At 40.2% G+C, this 21301-nt stretch overlaps 2 protein-coding genes across 3 annotated transcripts in view; one reads left to right on the top strand and one right to left on the bottom strand.

Moving 5' to 3' along the window:
• The window catches only part of LOC109470840 (ciliogenesis-associated TTC17-interacting protein-like), a 16623-nt gene extending 7712 nt beyond the window's left edge, over positions 1–8911 (bottom strand). Inside the window, exons 1-6 of one of the 2 annotated variants that reach the window (XM_019769927.1) lie at positions 8740–8911; positions 6962–7038; positions 6167–6352; positions 2092–2147; positions 1258–1344; positions 169–229 (exon numbers count right to left, since the gene is read on the bottom strand). In XM_019769927.1, coding sequence (XP_019625486.1) covers positions 169–229; positions 1258–1344; positions 2092–2147; positions 6167–6352; positions 6962–7019 — 448 coding nt within the window. In that variant the 5' untranslated portion in view covers positions 7020–7038; positions 8740–8911. Of the gene's footprint in view, positions 1–168; positions 230–1257; positions 1345–2091; positions 2148–6166; positions 6353–6961; positions 7095–8546; positions 8646–8739 lie in introns of those variants that run through there. The other variant, XM_019769928.1, reaches the window with a different exon arrangement.
• Positions 8912–8978: 67 nt separating this feature from the next.
• Positions 8979–21301, top strand: part of LOC109470838 (RING finger protein nhl-1-like) — a 23973-nt gene continuing 11650 nt past the window's right edge. The window contains exons 1-3 of the mRNA XM_019769926.1: positions 8979–9803; positions 10785–12232; positions 13415–13513. Of these exons, the coding sequence (XP_019625485.1) occupies positions 10796–12232; positions 13415–13513 (1536 nt within the window). The 5' untranslated portion in view covers positions 8979–9803; positions 10785–10795. The remainder of the gene's footprint in view (positions 9804–10784; positions 12233–13414; positions 13514–21301) is intronic.

The following is a 21301-nucleotide window of genomic DNA, read 5'->3' as shown; positions in this document are numbered from 1 at the left end:
CATGACTGTACTGTCAATTCAGGCAAAAAGAATTAATTCTGAAATGGCTAGATTACATCATCAAGCAATGTGCACCAGGAACACAGTTGTATAGTGTTACAATTAAAAATACAATTGATACCCTAATTTCTGGAATGGGAAAAAAATTTTGACAGGTGTCCCACCTACCCTCTGATATAAACCCCTTCATGGTTGACAGATCAAAGGTCTCAGCTCCTCTGCTGACTTCCTGTAGAAATGAATACAAATAATAAAATACAAATATATAATACATAATACGTAGATGCATACATAGTATGAAGAACACTACATGGTGTATTCTGTATCACTGGAAGGATCAAGAGTAATGTGAAATATACCACTGTTTTGTATTAATCTAATGTCATACCTACCCCCCCCTCCCAAAGAAAAACACATTTCATTTTCAATGCAAAATGCGCAAAAACTTGCTGTCACAAAAATTGTAACAACATCAGTAATTCATACTTCCGAATCCGGCACAGTTTTGAAACCTGCACACTTGGCACATGTGAAACTTACTACTATGTGAATTATTCTATGGAACTTTTTGGAAGCATGAGTGATGTATGTTACAACCCATGTGATATTGCTAGAATATGAAATGAAATTTTACACTCAAAAGGCAAATGAAATTTTACATTCTTAAGGTAATCATGATACACAAAATAATGTTTGATATACAATTATTACATCAAACTGTATTTTCAAACAAATAACATTTGTTTCCTTTGTAAGTGCCATATTCATATTCACAAATTGTGTACTTCCCAAGTTGTATTTTGGATGATGCAATGAAATTTGTCAATTTTGTGAAGCCTGCATGTTGATAGTTCTAGATAGGTTCACCTCTCAAGGCCAGGTTCTTAGAACACAAACGACCTAGCTAGCATACAGCCTACACTGTACTTCGGAAGTCTCACAACATATACACATAGAATCACCTGGACATTTAGTCTCACTGGACAAAGTAAGAATCTTGGACACAGAACCATCTACATCAGGACATTACAACCATCCCTCAACAGAGACGGGGGGCGCCACAGACTTTCTGCAACCTATGATCCACGGAATCATGTGTGTTACCTGTGTGAAGTCACGGAAGTGGTGGATTGCTCATTCCTTGACAAAGACTGGAGTTGTACAGTCGAAAATTTGGTTGAGTCCAATTTGTTGTGTTGGAAATTACAGTTTAAACTTGCTTCATAATGATTTCTACCAACACAAGATGAGGCTCACCTCTCCTTGTGTCACTACTTTGTTGATGACCATCTTGTCGTCCTGAATGACGATGAAGGTTTTTCGATCCAACGGGTGATCAGCAAGCTGCAGGGCATTATTGGTATTGTCAGGAAGAACCAAAACTATTCAGGTGCAAATACTAGTGTCCAGGCATACTTCTAACACCAAACTCGTTAAAGGCATCCAATTTCTGGGTGGCAAAACAAAAAATATTCTGGATGAGGAAATCTGTCTTATATTGACATTTACTGCCATTTCTTACAACCATTTTATACATGTAATTGAAACGGTAGAATTTTATGTTTAGTTCAAAAATAAGCTATGTGAAGCATCTCTTTATTTTTTGGGTACCACCCATAAATAGCTAGAACCAGCCTACAAAACAAGCAACTGTTTTCCGTCAACAACATCGGATTGTTGCCCCAGTAATAATTGCTTAGAAAAATGACAAGGAAGGTGACTTTGAAAATCCAGTTTTTCACCGCCCAGAAATTTGGAATAATGCCTTTAAAACATAAACCTGTGGCACAGAATATGCAGAATGCCTGTTTTTGTAATAGGGTAGGACGGTAGGTTATGGATTGAGCCATATATGTTTTTGAAAAAGTTAACCAAAATCTTTTTTTTTTTACAAATTTGTCACAAAGTATATGTTTTCACTGTTCCACATGACTTCTATATTGGGTATGACCATGCTTGCTTCAATTACTCAAAGGCTAAAAAAAAATATACTGTCACTATAATGATTGCTTATTCAATGTATATTACACTTTATAGTGTGGCAGAACTCTAAGATCTAAGTGACATTAAATCAATAACAGATGCACTTACTTTGACATACTCATGGTGCTGTTGTTCCAAAGTCTCCAGCTTTGGTGAGACATAAGCTGGTAAACACAGAGCAAACAATACAGATCAGCAACAAAACAAGGCATACACATACTGACATAGCAGTAACTACTCTGATGTCCCGATTAAACGTACCGGTACGTTTACTAGTATTTTTTTCGGCCCGAACGTCCACCCGGTACATTCTTATTAGGGACGGTACGTTTATTAATTTTTGGGAAAAAAATTGTCCGTACGTACCGCACCATCAGCAAGTGGCCGGCGCCCGCAAAATTCGGCAACACGTCACAGATAAATATTTGGTCCATGATAGCGGCATTTCCCATGAATATAATGTATATTATTTATTTTTCGCCTGCTGTCCATTTTTAAGTCCCAAAACGTTTGAAAAGGCAAAAATTTGCCCACAAAACCGAAGGGGAAGGCGAGTAGCTAAATCGACGTAAATAATATAGCATGCGCACATGGCCGCCGCAAGTCCTTGTCAAAATCGGCAACGCGGCAGAAAAATGCCTGGTCCATTTTAGCGATATTTACCATTAAAAAAACGTATGTGGTTTATTTTCCCTCTGGTGTTAGTTTTTAGGTCCCGAAACCCCTAAAAAAGTAGAAATTTGCCCACAAGACGGACGGCCGACGTGGGGAGGGCGCCTAGCGCCTGAGCAGCATGACCCGTAAAAAGTCAAAGGTCATAGTGCATCCATATTGCGCAATCACCATAAAAGCGCCGATTTAGCTAATTTTAGGGCGTTTAAAATTGATACAATCACATTATCGATTTTTAAAAACACAATGAGATGGAAACCAATCAAAATTTTATGCTGAATAATATTTTTTTCTTCAAAAGTTTTTTTCTTCAGAAGTTTTTCTTCAGAATCCAGACTTTGACCAGACTAGACAATGTACCATACCAAATAATTATTATGTTGAAATGGATTTTGTTGTAGATATACTCATTAAACCCCTGTATTTGTACTTAATTGGGCTTGATTTTCTATCTCTTAAGTTAGTCAGATTTTCAACTCAAGTTGCAGGAGAAGGCTTAGCAAAGTGCATTTCAGAAGTGTAAAATACAATAGCTTCTCCTACGGATTTTGTATTTCCCCAAAACAAGTACAATATATATATACTCATTAATTAAAGTGATATATACTCACTAATTAAATGTAACAGTGAAAGATTTGCCAATATATTGGTATTGAAATAAAGAGCACATTTTAGTATCAAAGACACACAGATCACCTGTCAATTTGGTCATTTTCCGGGGGGTACGTTTATTCGGTTCATACCCTATGTTACGACAGCCCTATGTTACGACAGCCCTATGTTACGACAGCCCTATGTTACGACAGCCCTATGTTACGACAGCCCTATGTTACGACAGCCCTATGTTACGACAGCTATTGTTATTGTTATATGCTGACGAACAATTGATGTCGGCGCCTTTCGCATACGTTAATCTCATTAAAGCCCGTTTTTCAAGTTTCCATCCGGTAAAACGTATCCAAAAATATTTCTCCTCGAACAAAATCATTTCGGATTTGAAAATTCTCTTTTGGGAGTTACGTTTTTGATGGTCTTGTAGCGGGCGGGTTGCATGAAAATCCGAGCCGCAGTTCGCTATCCACGCCGCGGTTCGCTAACACTTCCGGCTTGCTTGAATACGCGAAAGGCACCACTCAATATGGATACATACATTTTCCCAAAAATTCTTAATAATGAATTTCTTTAATGGAATGTTAGTGGTAGAAACACCGTAGAAAGTAGCGTAGTGTAACTCTCTTCGCCAACAAACTGCAGCTCTGCAAAGATGGCTCTATCCAATCAGAGCGCAGGTCATATGAGGTCAACGAATCAGAGCGTAGAGTTCACGCTGCTACTTACATATTAGCATTATATTAATGAGAAAATGCGCGTATTTTCTTCTACGGCGAGGTAGCGAATGTGTGCTGCAAGTTATTTTCCAGCGATTTTCTGACTTTTAACGCCGATTTTTCGCACGCTACGATCACGCTACCATTTGACACTGTACTGGAGACAAGAGATCATTTTACAACCAAGGAGCACTTTTGTTGAATAAAACAGCAATGAAAGCTACGATACAGCCAAGTTATTTTCAAAATTTGTCTCGTGTATGAGAGATAAGATGACGCTTCTTTACAGCGGAAATGTTGCTAGTACGGAAGAAGTACGAACGAAGCAAGGCTCTTCACTATTAAAATCCGGCTATCGCAGGCGCTACTGGAGGTTACAATTAAATGCTGCCGATGTTCGGAGTCTTGCAGCAGAATGTCCTAATTAAGTATTACTGGCGATACGTTTGCCATTTGTAGCAGTTTTTTTTTTTAATGTCAACACTTGTAAAAAAAATGTGGAATGCTTGTGGACAGTTTCAACTTGTTAACAAGTGTAAACAAATGCCCCGCCCCCTCAGTTAATTTTCGCGACGTGTTCCCTTAGTTAATTAATTTTCGCGACCCGGCCCTTCCCAACTGGACGGCCTCTGAAGATCTCTGCTGCAGTTTGGCGGAAACACTGTCAGTGACAATTTATTACGTGAAAATTTTCTTCGAGATCATTACACTCCATACATTTACAATTTATCATTTGGTGTCTGAACATAGCCATAATCACGTTGAAAAAAGGGGGCGTCAAAACATAGGGCTGTCGTAATATAGGGCTGTCGTAACATAGGGCTGTCGTAACATAGGGCTGTCGTAACATAGGGCTGTCGTAACATAGGGCTGTCGTAACATAGGGCCGACCCCGTTTATTCCGGAGGGTATGTTTATTAGACTTTGACGATTTGTCCGGGGGGTATGTTTATTCCGGGGGGTATGTTTATTAGGGTCATGAGAGTACACATATATCATATGTAGCACGAACTTCACATACGTGTAGCAGTAACTTAAACTACACATATGTAACGTTAGCTGGAAACACTACTTAGTATGTTCAACTATTGTACTAACTATATAGTCATGTAAGTCCTGGAGGAAAAGGGCATAGTATAAGAACATGTGGATTGCTGTGTATATTTATGTACATGCAGTGTGCAAATACCTCCAGGTTGCCCAGTTGCCCCGGGCAACCAAATTTTACTTGGGGCAACCTACTTTTGAACCAAGGTAGCCCAGTGTGCTACCTGAATTTTAAGAATGCCCCCCCCCCCCAAAATGACACTTGGCTTGCACCACTGTATCCAGCAGATATCAATTTTAGGTATTAATGGCTATTACTAGTATCAGTTAACTCAAAAGGCTGTTAGAAATATTGTCATTTTTAGGCTTATGTATGTAACATTACTTAATTTGAGGAAAGTAGTAACTTATAGGTGGGGCAACCTAAAATTCAGATGGGCAACCTAATTTTTGCCACTGGGCAACCTGGTTCAAAAAAGTATTTTGTACACTGATATGTGTGAATATGTATTTGTGTACATGTGTGTAAGGTACAATGTATGTATATGTGACAGTGTATATAATTCATGTATAGTCCTGCCTCCTGGTTGCTAACAAGTCTTGGCAAAATGGGATGTTTGGAAGACTGGAATAAGGAAATAAAAAATTGTCATAAAATTAAATGTCTAATTTCAAATTAAGAATAAAGGCAATGGTTTCTGAACAGTTTTTAGTATGATCTACTCATAGGATAAACTTCTCATAATCTGAGTGGTACAGTAAAAATTTATCTTGTGCAGGTAATTTCAATGTTGTCTGCACTAGTATAAGGGGGCCCGCATGCCCTTTTCCGTAGAGCGTAATCGGCCATTCTAATTCTACGTGGAGCGTAGACAGACCGTTCTAATTCTGCACATTTTGCGTAGAGCGTATTTGCCGTTTTAAATTTACGTAATGCGTTGTAGCCACTTGGAATTTATCGTAGAGCATAATCTAGAGGTTTTCTGAATTCTGCGTAATACGTAGCCAGCTCTAAAAATTTAGCGTATCTAGAGCGTTGTCGGGACCCATGCAGGCCCCCATATAAGTATGAAGAATAAAGGATTTCGAGCCCTACATATATGCCTTTTCATGTTGTATGCCTGGTTAAATCTCACCTGTGATGGAGGTTCCACATGGCACGTTATCTATGGCTCCATGACTGTTGGCGTGCACCAGGTAGGCATCCTCACCCTTGTACTTGGCATACTGGATACTGACTGTAAACTCTCCCAGCTCCTTCCCAGTGTCTGATGTGGTCACCAGCGAGTCTACAAATGTGGCCAGGGACAGGTCCTCTGGCTCTGCAGGCAAGATGGGTTCACTATTAATCAGTAATATTTCACAAACTAATGTGAAAGAACATAGTATATACATACATTTTGACTGTCTAGCCAGGTCAAATGGATCTTGAAGAGTTTGATGTGCTTTTCCTGCATGAATTGAAATACAGGTCGAGTTTACGACTCAGTGTCCGACCTGTTTTGCGGACCGATTCTAGCAGCGTTGAATTCAATATGGCTGCCGATCGCCGAGGATTTGTATGGAGTTACGTGCTCCGAGGCCGTGTTGTGGTTAAATGCTGTGTTAGTTTTAGAGCTTAATCCCCCCGGCCCGGCAGGTGAGTGCGTCGGAAAGCCAGGGACACCAAAAATCCAGGGCCGGCCCGTTGCATAAGGCCCGGCACGGCAAAGGTTGAATCTGGCTTATGGAGTGCCCCACGACTCTGTATCCGGCATTATCATGCAAAAAGCATTACCAGAGTCGTCCACGGCTAACAGGAATAGTCTACAGGAACAGTACTAACCTATATAGTCTACAGGAACAGTACTAACCTATATTCTACAGGAACAGTACTAACCTATAGTCTACAGGAACAGTACTAACCTATAGTCTACAGGAACAGTACTAACCTATATTCTGCAGGAACTGGATGGTGTCCTGGCTTGGCTGGACAGTCGTACCATTCATCCTGACATCAGCATGCGCACTGTTGAAAGAATGAATTTAACATTCATTCAAAGTATAAACAGCTTGTTGAGTTATGTTAGTAGATAGTAGTAGATAGTAGATCCTTTCAGCCAGGTAGGTATCCATCCAGTTTAGGCTGCTCGTTGCTCTACCGGACTGTCATTCCCGGCCTATGCGGGCAATCCAGGGCCGTGTGATTGTACATAATTGGATGACTCTCCATGTATTTATCAAGTCTGTTCTTGAAGGCATTTACCGAGGGTGCAGAGACCACTTCTTCAGGAAGACTGTTCCACCAGTTGGCCATTCTGCTTGTAAAGAATAATGCCCTTGTATTCCCCTTGAAGGTCTTCCTTGTTATTCTCAAGCTATGACCTCTTGTCCTTGAATCTGCTTTTTGTTGGAACAGGTTCTGTGTGTCAAACAGACCATGCAAGTATTTGTACGTGTTGATTAGGTCTCCCCTAATTCTCCTGTAGACCAATGTTGGGAGTTTCAGAGCTCTGAGTCTATCCTCGTAAGAAAGGTTGCTCAACCCCGGAACTCTTTTTGTGGCCCTTTTTTGGACTTTCTCTAATTCAAGCATCAGATTCTGTCTGTACGGAGACCAAACAGAGGCTCCATATTCTAAATGTGGCCTAATCAGGGCTTTAAAAAGCAGGAGAAATACTTCTTGATCGATAAACTGAAATGTTCTCCACAGTAGTCCTGTTAACTGGTTTGCCTTGTTTGCAATTGTGTGTATATGGTCCTTAAATGTAAGGTCTTTATCCGTTAGTATACCCAGGTCCTTCTCCGTAGTCGTTGCTGCTAGGGGGATACTCCCAGATGTGCCTGCCATTGTGTATTCATAAACTGGGTGCCCCTTTCCAATTCGAAGGACTGTGCATTTTTCCGGATGGAATTTTAGTTGCCATTTCATGGCCCATTCTTGAAGATTTTGTAAGTCCTGTTGAAGACTTTCACAGTCCCCCTTCTGTACCACTGCTCTGAATATTTTAGTATCATCTGCAAAAAGCCTCAACATACTTGTTGCAACTTCAGGCATATCGTTGACGAACAACGTAAAGAGAACAGGACCGAGAACACTCCCTTGAGGGACTCCACTCACTACGTCTGCCCATTCTGATTTACTATTGTTCACACAGACTCTCTGTTTTCTTCCCTGCAGAAAAGAACTGATCCATTGAAGAATATTCCCTTTATATCCGTAACTCTCAATTTTGGCTAACAATCTCTTGATCGGTACAGAGTCAAATGCTTTTCTAAAGTCCAAATAGATGGCATCCACTGGATACCCCTGGTCAAGCCAATCAGTCCAAACCTCTAGGCATTCCAACATCTGTGTTGTGGTCGATCTACCCGGCAAAAAACCGTGTTGGCATGAAGTAAAAAGGTCATTTGTTTTCATATGATCCAGTAGCCTGTCCCTCACAAATCCTTCCAGCAGTTTACCAGGTACAGACGTAAGGCTCACAGGCCGATAATTGCTTGGTGTTTTCTTACATCCTTTTTTATAAATGGGATGTTGAAGTTACAGAAAACCCTAACCATCATCATCATTGTTGACAGTTACTCTACAAGCAGAGGTTGGATGGGAGTATAATTTGCATTGTAACTGTTATTTCCATTCAGTATTTCTGGCCGAAGAGATCGGTTACTGGTACAGGAATCAAGGATGCCCTCCCCCAACACACATGTACAGAAGACCTATACGTACCTTGACAACAGTATGGTCCTTTTTCACAGACTTTCACAGACAGAAAAAAGACCTTCGAGTCAACACATTGATATGTTTGAAATCAACGTTGTTTAACGATTGGCGGCTGTCAATAAAGAGAAAGATTCCGTCAGTCGGAGACACAGTGTAACCATGGGAACTACCCTGGGTACGAGGAATAAAGGTCAGAGGTCAGTAAGTGCGGGATAAACAATCTCGTGTCCAGGGCTGTTTATCTTAGTTGTTGATATTTTTAGATAGGATTGTTGTTTTACAGGGGATTTCTCTCACATTCTATAGGGTTTAAGTATTCTTTTATTTGATAGCTGACAGAAGAGGAAAAAGTGTACCTTTTATTATTAAAACCGTCCACAAGGATACAAAGACGAGAAGTAAACAAGTCAGGCGGTCTCGGACCGACGTTCACAAAATCCGCGACTAAGTAGGAGTATTTTGGTATATGAACTTCGCATGGGTTTACCGTAAAATAGTATAAGGTACATGATATGCGGCAAACATTTTACTTATTCATTGCATAAAATATAGGAATCCTTTTATATCAGATACAGAACATGAATTTCAGGTATGACTGTCGTGTGACGTCAAGGACATTAACCACCAACTTCCCATGAAACCCCAGCAGAGCCTCATTTGCCGTCACAGGAAGTCCTTTGATAAAGATGGTAAATTCCAGACTAGCAGACGGCCTTGGACTGGACTTGTGATGTTTTAATTACTTTGTTGGCTGATATCAAGGTTTGGGACAGTACTGGATGTGTAAAAGGGCTGAAAAATTATGTCAGAATGTACGACAAGGCGTCTGAATTAGTTTATTTGTTGCCGTCCTTGTGACATTTTCAATTTTGTAACAGGAGGTTTAACGTTACATCTCACCTTGTACCCTGAGGGGTATTATGAGACCGCTCCAAGGTTGTGTAGGGAGGACGTCCATATGTCAACTTCAAGTTCAACTCAGTCCTTCCGCCTGTGCCGTGAAACAACTCTCCAGAAGTCTTCAGATGAAGTCCATGCCGTGACAAGTTAAACTCCACCACAATTGATAGGTAAATTGTTAATTTTTCTTATCATTTATTAACGTTACATATGTAATAAACCCTGGAAGAGGTATTCCTACCTGATCGAATTGAACTACTACTACTGTCTACTTAACTATTCATAAAGAAGGGAGTAGAGTAGAGTAGCATCTACGGCCAGGTAGGACGTCAGTTAAGTTGCCAATTATTCTATTAATTTTTATTACATTAACGTTAACGATAACTTAAACGTTAATAACTTTATAGCACAACATAATTGTGTTTATGGGAGCTGACAGAGTACCATGAATATATGCATTATATATGCCTGGACTCAACAACATTAAACCCCATTACTATGTACCGGTAGTATAAATACACAGACATGTAAACATGCAAGTTCATGATCAGTTGGTGGTACAGTACACAGCCCCAGCACAAGGTGAAGCTAAGGATCAGGGCTTGGAATTAAAGGTTGCCACTGACCTCTACAATTTAGGCTGGGACAACTAAAAAGACACTTGGGACATTTTGGGACAATAGAAAAAAATAATAAGCACCAGAATGTCAGCCATTCATTTATTTATCAGGCACATGTCCCAGCTTTTGTTATAGTTTTGGGTCCAGAAAATTCCCCCCGAATTTTGTGTCTACTCTGCAATTATAGTGCACCTGGGAGTGAACATTAGCAAAATTAAATTGCCTTCAATTTGAAGTCATACAATACAGGTTGGGACAGTTCATCCTCACTTTGGGACATCTGAAATTCATTTTTGGGACAGTACTGGGACAATAGGAAGAAAAGTTGATTTCGAGGCATTAGGATACCATACTAATTATAGATCTGTGTTCAGGGATTATATCACCTGGCATGGGCTTCTCTTTTAATTTGGCCAAGATAAATATTTGTTTTGAGTGTATTGAGGAGCCAGTTTATAGTGACACATGAAATGGCCTGGGAGTACATGTAGGTTTTATTTCAACATCTTTTTATTTTCTTCTTAATAATAGGGTCTTGAAGTATGGAGCAACAAATAGAACAACTGTTGACTTGTCCGGTGTGTCTGGACCGTTACAAGAAGCCAAAGATCCTGCCCTGTCAGCACACCTTCTGTCAGGAGCCCTGTCTGCAGCAGTTAGCAGACCCAGTCCGCCGGAAGGTCAAATGCCCGGAATGCCGAGCCGTGCACAACATACCTCCCAAAGGGATTTCTGGTTTCCCCAACAACATCACGATTCTCAAGTTTCTGGACCTGCCCGCTGACGCTACGTTTAGCTCAGGGTCGGAGACTTGCCAGGTCTGTAGGAGAATTACAGCCATTTCAAAATGTTTTCATTGTCCAAAGAGATTGTGTGAAACCTGCAGGAAGGCACATACTAGCCAACTAAAGACAGACATCGGACACCAGACAAGTCAACTCTGGAGAGAGCTACCTAAGTTGTCTGAAGCTGTCAATCTTGTGGAAAAGACGGCGACCCACATTAAACAGAGTGGGGAGATGGTGAAGCTGGATATCAAAAGTTCTATAGATCAAAACATTCGCAAGCTGAGAGAGCGGGAACAGATCCTGTTGAATGAGGTGGACTTATTCCTGCAGTCAGAGCTACGCTTATTGAAAGTGAAACAGGAGAACCTTGAAGTGGAGGTGGCGAGCATCGCGAGTCATTGTGACTCAGCGGAGTCAAGAATCAGCCAAGCCAGTCCAAGTGGCGTCGCTGTCACTGATGCAGAACTACTCAGCCTGCACAAGCAAGGGAAGGAGTATCTGGTGCAGCTACAGAACACTACCATTGACGCTGCAGTAGACGACTGCAAGACGATCAAATTCACCCTTCAGAACAGTCAAACCTTACATTCCAACATCGCCACGTTAGGCGAGCTGTCGTCATCAGCCTTCATCATTAATGCAAACACTGTAAACCCAAACTCTGTGAACAGTTCATCAAACCCACCCCCCAGGAATCCCAGACTGTCCCTGTCAAATGAAGCGTTTCGAGGTTTGCCAGTAGTGGAGATGTTCCGGACCTCGTCCCAGCTCCGGACATCCCCCTCTGTTGTGAGACAGTCTCCTTCAGTTACAGGGAGTGTCTCGCCCCAGCAGGCTTCTCCACGCCCCAACCCCGTCCATCCTAACAGTAACAGTAACAGTAACAGTAACACTGTTGGGAGAGTTTCCCACATCTCCACAGTGGGGAGAACTGAACAGAACAGAGCCAGACCTGGTAACAGCTCACTCGAGTTCACCAGTTATGAGGTCCCGTTGGATGACTTGGTATCAGATTTCTCTCACGTTCAGAGGAGAAGCCCTACGTCGGCGTTCTATCGCTCAAAAGGGTTGATCCAGACCAAGTTTGGATCTAAGGGCAGTGACCTGGGGCACTTCACCTGGCCGCGGGGGGTGGCCGTGTCTCCTGAGAACTACATCATCGTGGCCGACAGCAGCAACCATAGAGTTCAGGTCAGTACTAGTAGTTACCAGTGGTGAAATACTGTTTTCAATGTCACAATATTGTTCTGCAATTTTGAAATACTTTTTACACTTTTAAGTCCTGACTCAAACCCATACAAAAATTCCTTGTCCACGACTCAAATCCATACAAAAATGCATGTTGGAAAACATTTTACATGCAATTTTACATGCATTTTTTTCTGAAACAACAGCCAGAAGTGAATGAAAACACCCTTTTTCTTAAGAAAGTATCAGTTAAGAGTTTTGTGGAGGTAGTAGTAATGTATTTGAAAAAGAACTTAAACAACAAGTAACCTCAGCGTGTGCACCTGTTCTTTGTACTGAACACCATTCACCCACGAGAAAAAAGACCCGTCCTTCGTACTGAACACCATCCACACACAAGAAAACAGACCTGTCCTTGGTACTGAACACCATCCACACACAAGAAAACAGACCTGTCCTTGGTACTGAACATCATTCACACACAAGAAAACAGACCTGTCCTTGGTACTGAACACCATCCACACACAAGAAAACAGACCTGTCCTTGGTACTGAACATCATTCACACACAAGAAAACAGACCTGTCCTTGGTACTGAACACCATCCACACACAAGAAAACAGACCTGTCCTTGGTACTGAACACCATCCACACAAGAAAACAGACCTGTCCTTGGTACTAAACACTGTCCACCCACAGGAAAACAGACCTGTCCTTGGTACTGAACACCACCCACCCACAAGAAAACAGACCTGTCCTTGGTACTAAACACCATCCACCCACAAGAAAACAGACCTGTCCTTGGTACTAAACACCATCCACCCACAAGAAAACAGACCTGTCCTTGGTACTAAACACCATCCACCCACAAGAAAACAGACCTGTCCTTGGTACTGAATACCATCCACCCACAAGAAAACAGACCTGTCCTATCCTCAGACAAGTAGACCTGTTCCTAGTGCTGAACACCATCCACCCACACAAACATACACACAGAAATATGCCAGGGGAGTTTGTCTTATAAAAAGTACAGTTTGCTCTTTTACATTGTTATCTGTCTATTTGACCAGTTTCTACTCTTCCCAGCCGCTTCTCGAAGCCCGTTAGAGGCTTGGTTTGACAAGTGTGAAGTGGAGATGCTCACTGGAAAGAATATCCTTCCATGTGTGTAACTTCTGTTCTTCAGGTGTTCACCCCCAGTGGACAGCTGGTGCGAGTGTTTGGATCGTACGGGACAGGAGAGGGAGAGTTTGACTGTCTGGCTGGTGTCACTGTCAACTCACAGGTCATTACCATTTATGATTCTACCTTAGCACTCCTTCGAATACCGGTACAATAGCTCAATTGGTAGAGTGCTCGCTTTGTAACCAGAAAGTCATGAGTTCAAACCCCGACTGGGTCATACCAAAGACTTCAGAAATGGTACACACTTCATTCTCTGCTTAGTACTCAGCACATATGAGAAAGAGTGTGGTAAGGTCAAACACACAGCACTACCAGCGGACTAGCCCCCTGCTGTAGTGCCTTGCACAACTGTGTGTCACCCAAGGGCTACAGAAATGGATATGGGCACCACCCTACACTCTACATAAGGGCACGGGAGACCTTTCTTTCTTTCCTTTCTTAGTACACCACTGCTCTTGATGACATTAGCAACTGTCTCATTATTTGTAAAGAGGTTATATCATTAAAGAAATAACCTGCAAACAAGCATTTTTATCACTTAGTTGGTCCCAGTTTTTGTGCTGTGAAAACAGCAAAATAGTATACAATACAGTTAAAGTAAATCTTGCATGAGGACACTTTTATTTTCAATGTCAATGTTAGAAAACTCGTTTTTCACTCAGGTGTCACACCATGGAGCTAGAAAAGGTTGATCAGCTCGAAAAATTATGTCCCTTGCAGGGGTCCACCCCCCAAAAAAAGACTAGGGACTCGGCAGGTTTTTCTAGGGTCGGTTGGGAAACAGGAAACACAACTTTTTTCCCTAGGCCTGATCCAGTACTAAGTGTAATCCCTAATCAATGCTAACATTACAATCTCCTTGACAGACTGATTCTAAGTTTTGTCTTACATTGTTTTATACATCTATTTAATCTGTGGCAGGCAGAACATCAATAGATACCGATTATGCAAATGATGACCTAATTTATGTAATGTGGAAATTCTGTGACTCCTTATTCGTGAATGATGTAAATTTTATACCTTGTGACATGTGTAAGTTACTTAAAGGTTAACACCATTGTGCAAATATTATGTTAATTTAGAGTGTCATTTGCATAATCAACGGTGGAGCAGGCAGATTGTGCCTGCAGGTACATATATTATATATTACAATATTTGTATTATACTTGCAGGACTATCCCAATAATGTCCGAAATTTACGGTAATATGATGAATGTGGCTTGCGCCGTAATTGCAAAGTTCTGCTTTAAACTTGCCATGTGTAGTGTAAGCCATAATAATTGGATGATGTACGTCTGCAGGGCTCCAAATTCATTTTTGGGAATAGGTGCACCCAACCTAAAAAATTAGGTGCACAAAAAAAATTTGGATGCACCATATACAACAAAATCTAATTACAGATCTTACTGCTCCTATTTTAAGCTTGAATCTGAAATGGGAGCTAACTTCAAAATACACTACAACAAAGATTTTTTAAATCATTTTTCTGACACTCAGATGCCAAGAATATCCTGTATACTTTTATACATTTAATATGTACAAAACTACCTACCAAAATATTTGGGTGCACCAGTGCACCTACAGAAAAAAACTGGGTGCACAGCTCCAATTTTGGGTGCAGTAAGGTGCACATGCACCCAGTATTTTGAGCTCTGGTCTGTATCCAATTAACAGGTCTTTTAGAATTAGTATAATTTGACTGTATGAATTAATTAATTGCATGGATGTCAAAGAACACACGAGATGAACTTTATCAATTACAAGGTACATTGTATATTGAACTTAAATAAACCATCAAGCATACAGAGATTTCCCTATTTAATACCTTCCAGCTGCAGTCTACTGCTGCACATTAGTATGTAGTGGGATCTTTTACATATACATGACATTATTTTAATTGTAGTTAATATTTGACAAAAACATATAGCTAAACATTATTCGACCAGTTTTCCTTATCATCTTAAATTTAATTATGCATACGGTAAAAGAAATAGCCAATATCAAATTTGATATGTGTATGGTTTAAATTATATATCACATTTCTTTGCTTTTTTGGACTAACAGATTTGCCAATCCCGGACTGCTCAAATTCTGGCATGACTCAGTTACTCGTTGTGAAATGAACACAAGCATTGTTCTTACAGTTTCCCTGTTGTAACAAGTCCGTGTGAACACATACATTGTTCTTACATCTTCCTCGTTGTAGCAAGTCAATAAGAACACATGCATTGTTTTACAGTTTCCCAGTTGTAACAAGTTCATATGAACACAAACATTGTTCTTACAGTTTCCCCCGTTGTAAAAGTCCATATGAACACAAACATTGTTCTTACAGTTTCCCCGTTGTAAAAGTCCATATGAACACATACATTGTTCTTACATCTTCCTCGTTGTAGCAAGTCCATATGAACACATGCATTGTTTTACAGTTTCCCAGTTGTAACAAGTCCTTATGAACACATCCATTGTTCTTACAGTTTCCTCGCTGTAACAAGTCCATGTGAACACATGCATTGTTCTTACAGTTTCCTCCTTGTAGCAAGTCAATGTGAACACATAGCAGAGTTGTTCCTCCTTCAAAGTTGTTCTTACAGTTTCCCCGTTATAACAACTCCATATGAACACATATAACAGTGTTCTTACATTTTCCTTGTTGTAACAAGTCCATTATGAACACATGCATTGTTCTTACAGTTTCCCCGTTGTAAAAGTCCATATGAACACATGCGTTGTTCTTACAGTTTCCCCGTTGTAACAACTCCATATGAACACATGCGTTGTTCTTACAGTTTCCCCGTTGTAACAACTCCATATGAACACATCCATTGTTCTTACAGTTTCCCAGTTGTAAGAAATCCATTGTTCTTACAGTTTCCTTGTTGTAACAAGTCCATATGAACACAGTCATGCATTATTTTCACAGTTTCCCTGTTGTAACAAGTCAATGTAAATGCATACATTTTTCTAACGTACAGTTTCCCCGTTGTAACAGGTCCATGTGAACACATAAATTGTAGTGCCACATTGTTCTGTAGCAGGAGACAAAATTTCGTCAAGTGCATTCTCCCGTTTTTGTAATTATCCCTGCTTGGAATTATCCTGGAACCCATTGACTTATTCTGCAGTACCCTCTAAGTCCATTTCAAGGCAACAATAGATTAGGAGCATCGCTTCTAGTACTGACAATGGTATTACACTGGTGATTGGTTAATAGTAACATCAACGTTTTGTCAGAAATCTGCCAGCAAATAAGGTTTAAATGTTTGTCTTTGTTGTGTCATACACAATTCTATATTAAAAAATTTAAATACTATACAATTTATGTTAATTTAACCCAAATTGTTGTTATTTGTTCTCATACCTTCCAGTGTATTGCGAGTTTTTTTTAAAATGAGATTTCAACATATATCATGCTTGTGTCATTTTAGGGTAACGTTCCATTTCATTTTTAAGTTACATTATTTTATTTACAATGTAGAAGTGATGGTTCCAATGGTACGTTTTATCTACTCCTGTATATCTTGTCTTGAGTCTACTTTTGGTCATAATAATGGTGCCGGCGTTCGAGTATATGGAATTGTTAACAATTTATTAATTATAACATACCATATGTATGATTTTTACAGTGCTTGCCTTTGCCACACGTTCTTTACAGCTCTTTTACTGGTTACTAGTAGGAGCCTTGAAGCATGATGGTCAATGCCTCTTAGTCAGCAGAATTGGGATACTCTCGATCTTAATGTGATCTATGCACAAGTGCCAACATGCACCACAATATTGTCGGATACTGAGAACTGTCAATGTCTGCTTCCATGCAGTTGGAGACTGTAATGAGTTATATCCATACTTATAGAGAATCTTATTGAACTACTTTTTATAGTAAGAAACAAATCCTCAGCTCCTATTAGTATTTGTGCTTCTTTTTTTTTTCAAACTGCCAACTGGCCAAGAAAATATGTTAGGCAGACTAGATGTGCCTTGGTTGTAACAAAACCATGTCCTTTTAATTTACTCAAAGTTAGTCTTCCCCATTAAGTGGAAGATGTTTGTTTTTGGTCTGGATGAAGTACACTGTATTGGAGTTTATATCAAGATGCAATGATATTTAGCCGGTAGGTAGGTGGGTTAAAGTGTAGGATGACTTTGGGCCCCTGGTAATTGACCTTGAAATTGCAGTAGGAATTAAAAAAAAATATATTTGGCGCTTTAACGTGATGTTAAGGTGGCATATAGTTGTATTGATGAGAGTTTAGATGTGTAAAATGGGGCCCCTAGCAGTTTGTTTGGGACCTGCAGGGTCGTTTGAATTTTGATTTTCTTTGCGGCTGATGATCAAGAAGAACAGCTGAATGGATTGTGACTATGTAGTCATTGAGGGCCTTTGCGTTTTAGCAGCCTATGCTAGACCTGAAGTGTTTTTTTTTTATGTTTCACATTATACACCCCCTTCATAGTAAATAAAGGGTTTAGTCTGACATTTGCTTTGCAGGCCACTGGCCTATTTGGTTAATGTGTGTCTGCAGATTATATATCTTCCCTCTTATCACGCATGAATCCCAGACTTCCCCGTGTACTCACCATAGATGTGGTAAGTAGGGTATGAAACAGTAAAGATTTAGTGTCTGTGAGATTATTTTCAAATTAAAAGTTCTTGTGACACCAAAACGTGTTACGAGAAGCAACCCAAGATTGCATACAGTTGCTAAATATTACAATGTTTTCTTCTGAAAAAGCATGTTTCAGAAGCCGTGGTGCCAGATTCCAAACGGCTGTTTTCACTGCGATGCCATCAAAAGAATTTGTTTAATCATGTCGCGGCAGGTATAAAGAACTGGAAGTATGCTTTAGAAGGTCCAGTGTTGTGGGGTCGTGTGACGTAGCAGCAAAGTGCTCGACTCGGAACCAAGAGGTCCCGGATTCGAATCCTAACATGTCTTTGATCGTGTGACCTTGAAAAAGTTTCACACGATGTTCCTCACTTTACCCAGGGAAAATGAGTATTGCATTGTCCCGTGTTGGTGATGACATCAATAAAAGGCCACACCACCTTAATTTTATGAATGACATCCTCTGAAGACACCCAAACTAGTGTGCGCGGGCAAATAAAAAAAAATTCCGGCCAAAAATAAAAATGCTAGTAACCCACAGGAATACAAATCTGGCAGTACATAGCGACATATACGACAAGCCGGCACATGCTGGCTTTTTGCGGAATTTATGAATCATGCAGCACTATATATAATTTATGTATTGAGTTTTTAGAGTGCCATCCTCCAGAGTTACCACCAGCTCCGTATTGTCACTAGCTACCATATGCATGGAATACCCAGGCCTAGAGCCAGGCCAGAGGACGACGTGATCTTTTTTTAGAACAGGCGAAATTTAATGCGTGTGGATGTAATACATAAAATTATGTGTGGTGTGGCCTAAAAAAAAACTTGAGGGTGTCCCCACAACATCTTGTCATTTCATGTTGGAATACAAAATAACATTAGATGTAACATTTGTTTTTAATATTACACAAATTAATGTTTTGGTTAAATATCATATGTTGTATTATAGTGTCATCAGTTTTATTAGTGTTTTTTGGGCAGACCAACAACCAATAAATGAGCTAAAACATGTTTTTCGTTTACCTCGATTATGAATGCCGTATTCACTGAATGGTGTTCAAAATCAACTTCAATTTTGCAGATGCAAAGTTCAGATTTGGATTTCACTCACATGGCTGTTACACAGGATATATTTGATGCAACATGAAATTTGTTGAAAGGTACAGTAAAATAATTGTTACATTATGAATATTGAATGGCAATAGAACAAAAATATTACACACATAAGAATAAACAAACAGAAAGGTTATATGCCTTTGATTCGGTTAAAAATAATGCTAAACCCATATCTCAACACATTCTCCTTTTTTAGATTTCTAGAATAAAGCAAAGAGGTTGTTTGCAAAATCCCCAATGAGTGTTGTATTTCGAGATGAATATTTAGGAGCGGTGAATTTTAATTGTTTTTACCTCCGCCAAAACAGCCCAGTTAATCTAGTCCAAAAATATGGCACCATGTACACAAGTGAATATTAGCGTTGTTTGTGCCAGACATATAGTTTGATGGTTTGATTAAAGAAATCATCAAATGCTTGTGATTGAAGCTGATTTCTTTCTATGTTTTGTCAATGACATTTTTCTGACATTAAACAAAAAGCCAGCTGGATTTGCTTGGGAAAGTGCCATTGTTTTCTAAATACCCACGTGCTTCTATGTAATAAACATTTTGTCAGCTTTCGGTAAGACAGGCGTCTATTAAATTAACAATTATTGATGAATGTTGTTAGAGATGCCTTGTGGCTTTTATCCACACCCAACAAGTCATTTTTAAATAACCTCTGTAAGGTATTAAATTTTCTTAGCTAGGGCAAGACCTAGTCTTACAACCATGCTTTAATCATAAGTAAAACAGAAAGTTGATTTTTACCCCTAAGAAAATAAATCCTAAAGAGAATAAGCCCCGATTTAAGGGTAGATTCTTCTAAAACATTTAAATATACAAGTCTAATAATTTTCGCTAATCATTTTGCTAAACATTGTTAATCAACGTTATGCAAAAAAAGTGGCCTAAATTCTGAAACCCCCCCAGTCATGGAAAATCAGATACAAATAATTAAGCTCAGGATTTCAAAGAAAAGGTGTGATAATTTTGTGTTTTTTTTTTGTAAAAGTAGCACAGTGACAGTAAAATTAATTCTATACACAGCTTGAGACATTTCAGCATGTCAAAACATTAAAAGGCCTTCCATTGTTATACATATGGACAAGCAAAACTGTTCTAGTAGTGGCTAGGTAAAGCTAGAACTAAATTCCTCTTTTTTCAGGAGGGGGAGGGGTCAACCACCTTATAGTAATCTTAAAACTACCTTACAAAAGGTATACAGGTTGACACTAACCTGCTGGACTATGACATGCTTTCCAGCATCACTGAGGCGACTGCACCGGATCGTCAGACTCCGGCCTTCACTGGTGTTTCGTCCCTTTACATCTAAGACACCTCGGGGCGGTGGGACAGTAGGGTGGACGTCTCCATCCTACTTCCGGTACAGTCGTCTCTACTTCTGGGATGTCTGTTTCCAGTTCTTATCCTTCCTTCTTAGCCAAATCACAAAACTACTCTTCTCCACTTCTTCAGACACACGGCGGACAAGCTGGGCCTGTGCCTTCCCTCGGATCTGGAGGTCTCTGCATAGCCGCAGTAGTGATGACCCTGCAAACCCACGAACTCCTATTTCTACTGGGTAGAGCTGGGTTTTCCAGCCGTTCAGCCTACACTGCTGGACCAGTTCCTCGTATCTTGTCTTCTTCCTTTCAAACGCTACCTGAATGTTCTCTTCCCAAGGAACCGTTAGTTCTACTATCAACACTGACTTTTGGTCCTCTGACCACAGGACAAGGTCCGGTCTCAATGTCGTTGCGCAGATACTACTTGGGAAATGCAGCTGCCTGTCGAGATCTACGCTCATTTTCCACACTCCTCTACATAATGGGCCACCTCCTATTCTGCTCCTACTGCTGGTTGCCCCTGAGGGCTGCTGCCCACTTCTTACGAACTGGATTGGCTGTAGTGGTGAATCTGTTCCTGCTGTTTCCTTCCTCACTTCCTCTAGAGTTACTGCAATTTGACGGAGAGCTTTGTTATGTCTCCACGTATAACGGCCTTGTTGTAATGCAACTGAGCAGTTAGACAAGATGTGCTTCAAGTCTGCTTGTTCAAGACCACACAGCTGGCAGGACTCTTCACTCTTGAACCAACGGGTGAGGTTTCTGGGACTGGGAAGAACATCATAGACTGCCCGTAGCAGAAAGCTCAGTCTGGCATTCTGGATGTTCCA

Source organism: Branchiostoma belcheri, unplaced genomic scaffold (genome assembly GCF_001625305.1).
Source record: "Branchiostoma belcheri isolate BF01 breed outbred unplaced genomic scaffold, Haploidv18h27 scaffold235, whole genome shotgun sequence".
NCBI classification, from domain to species: domain Eukaryota; kingdom Metazoa; phylum Chordata; class Leptocardii; order Amphioxiformes; family Branchiostomatidae; genus Branchiostoma; species Branchiostoma belcheri.
This window is presented reverse-complemented; position numbering and strand designations above follow the sequence as displayed.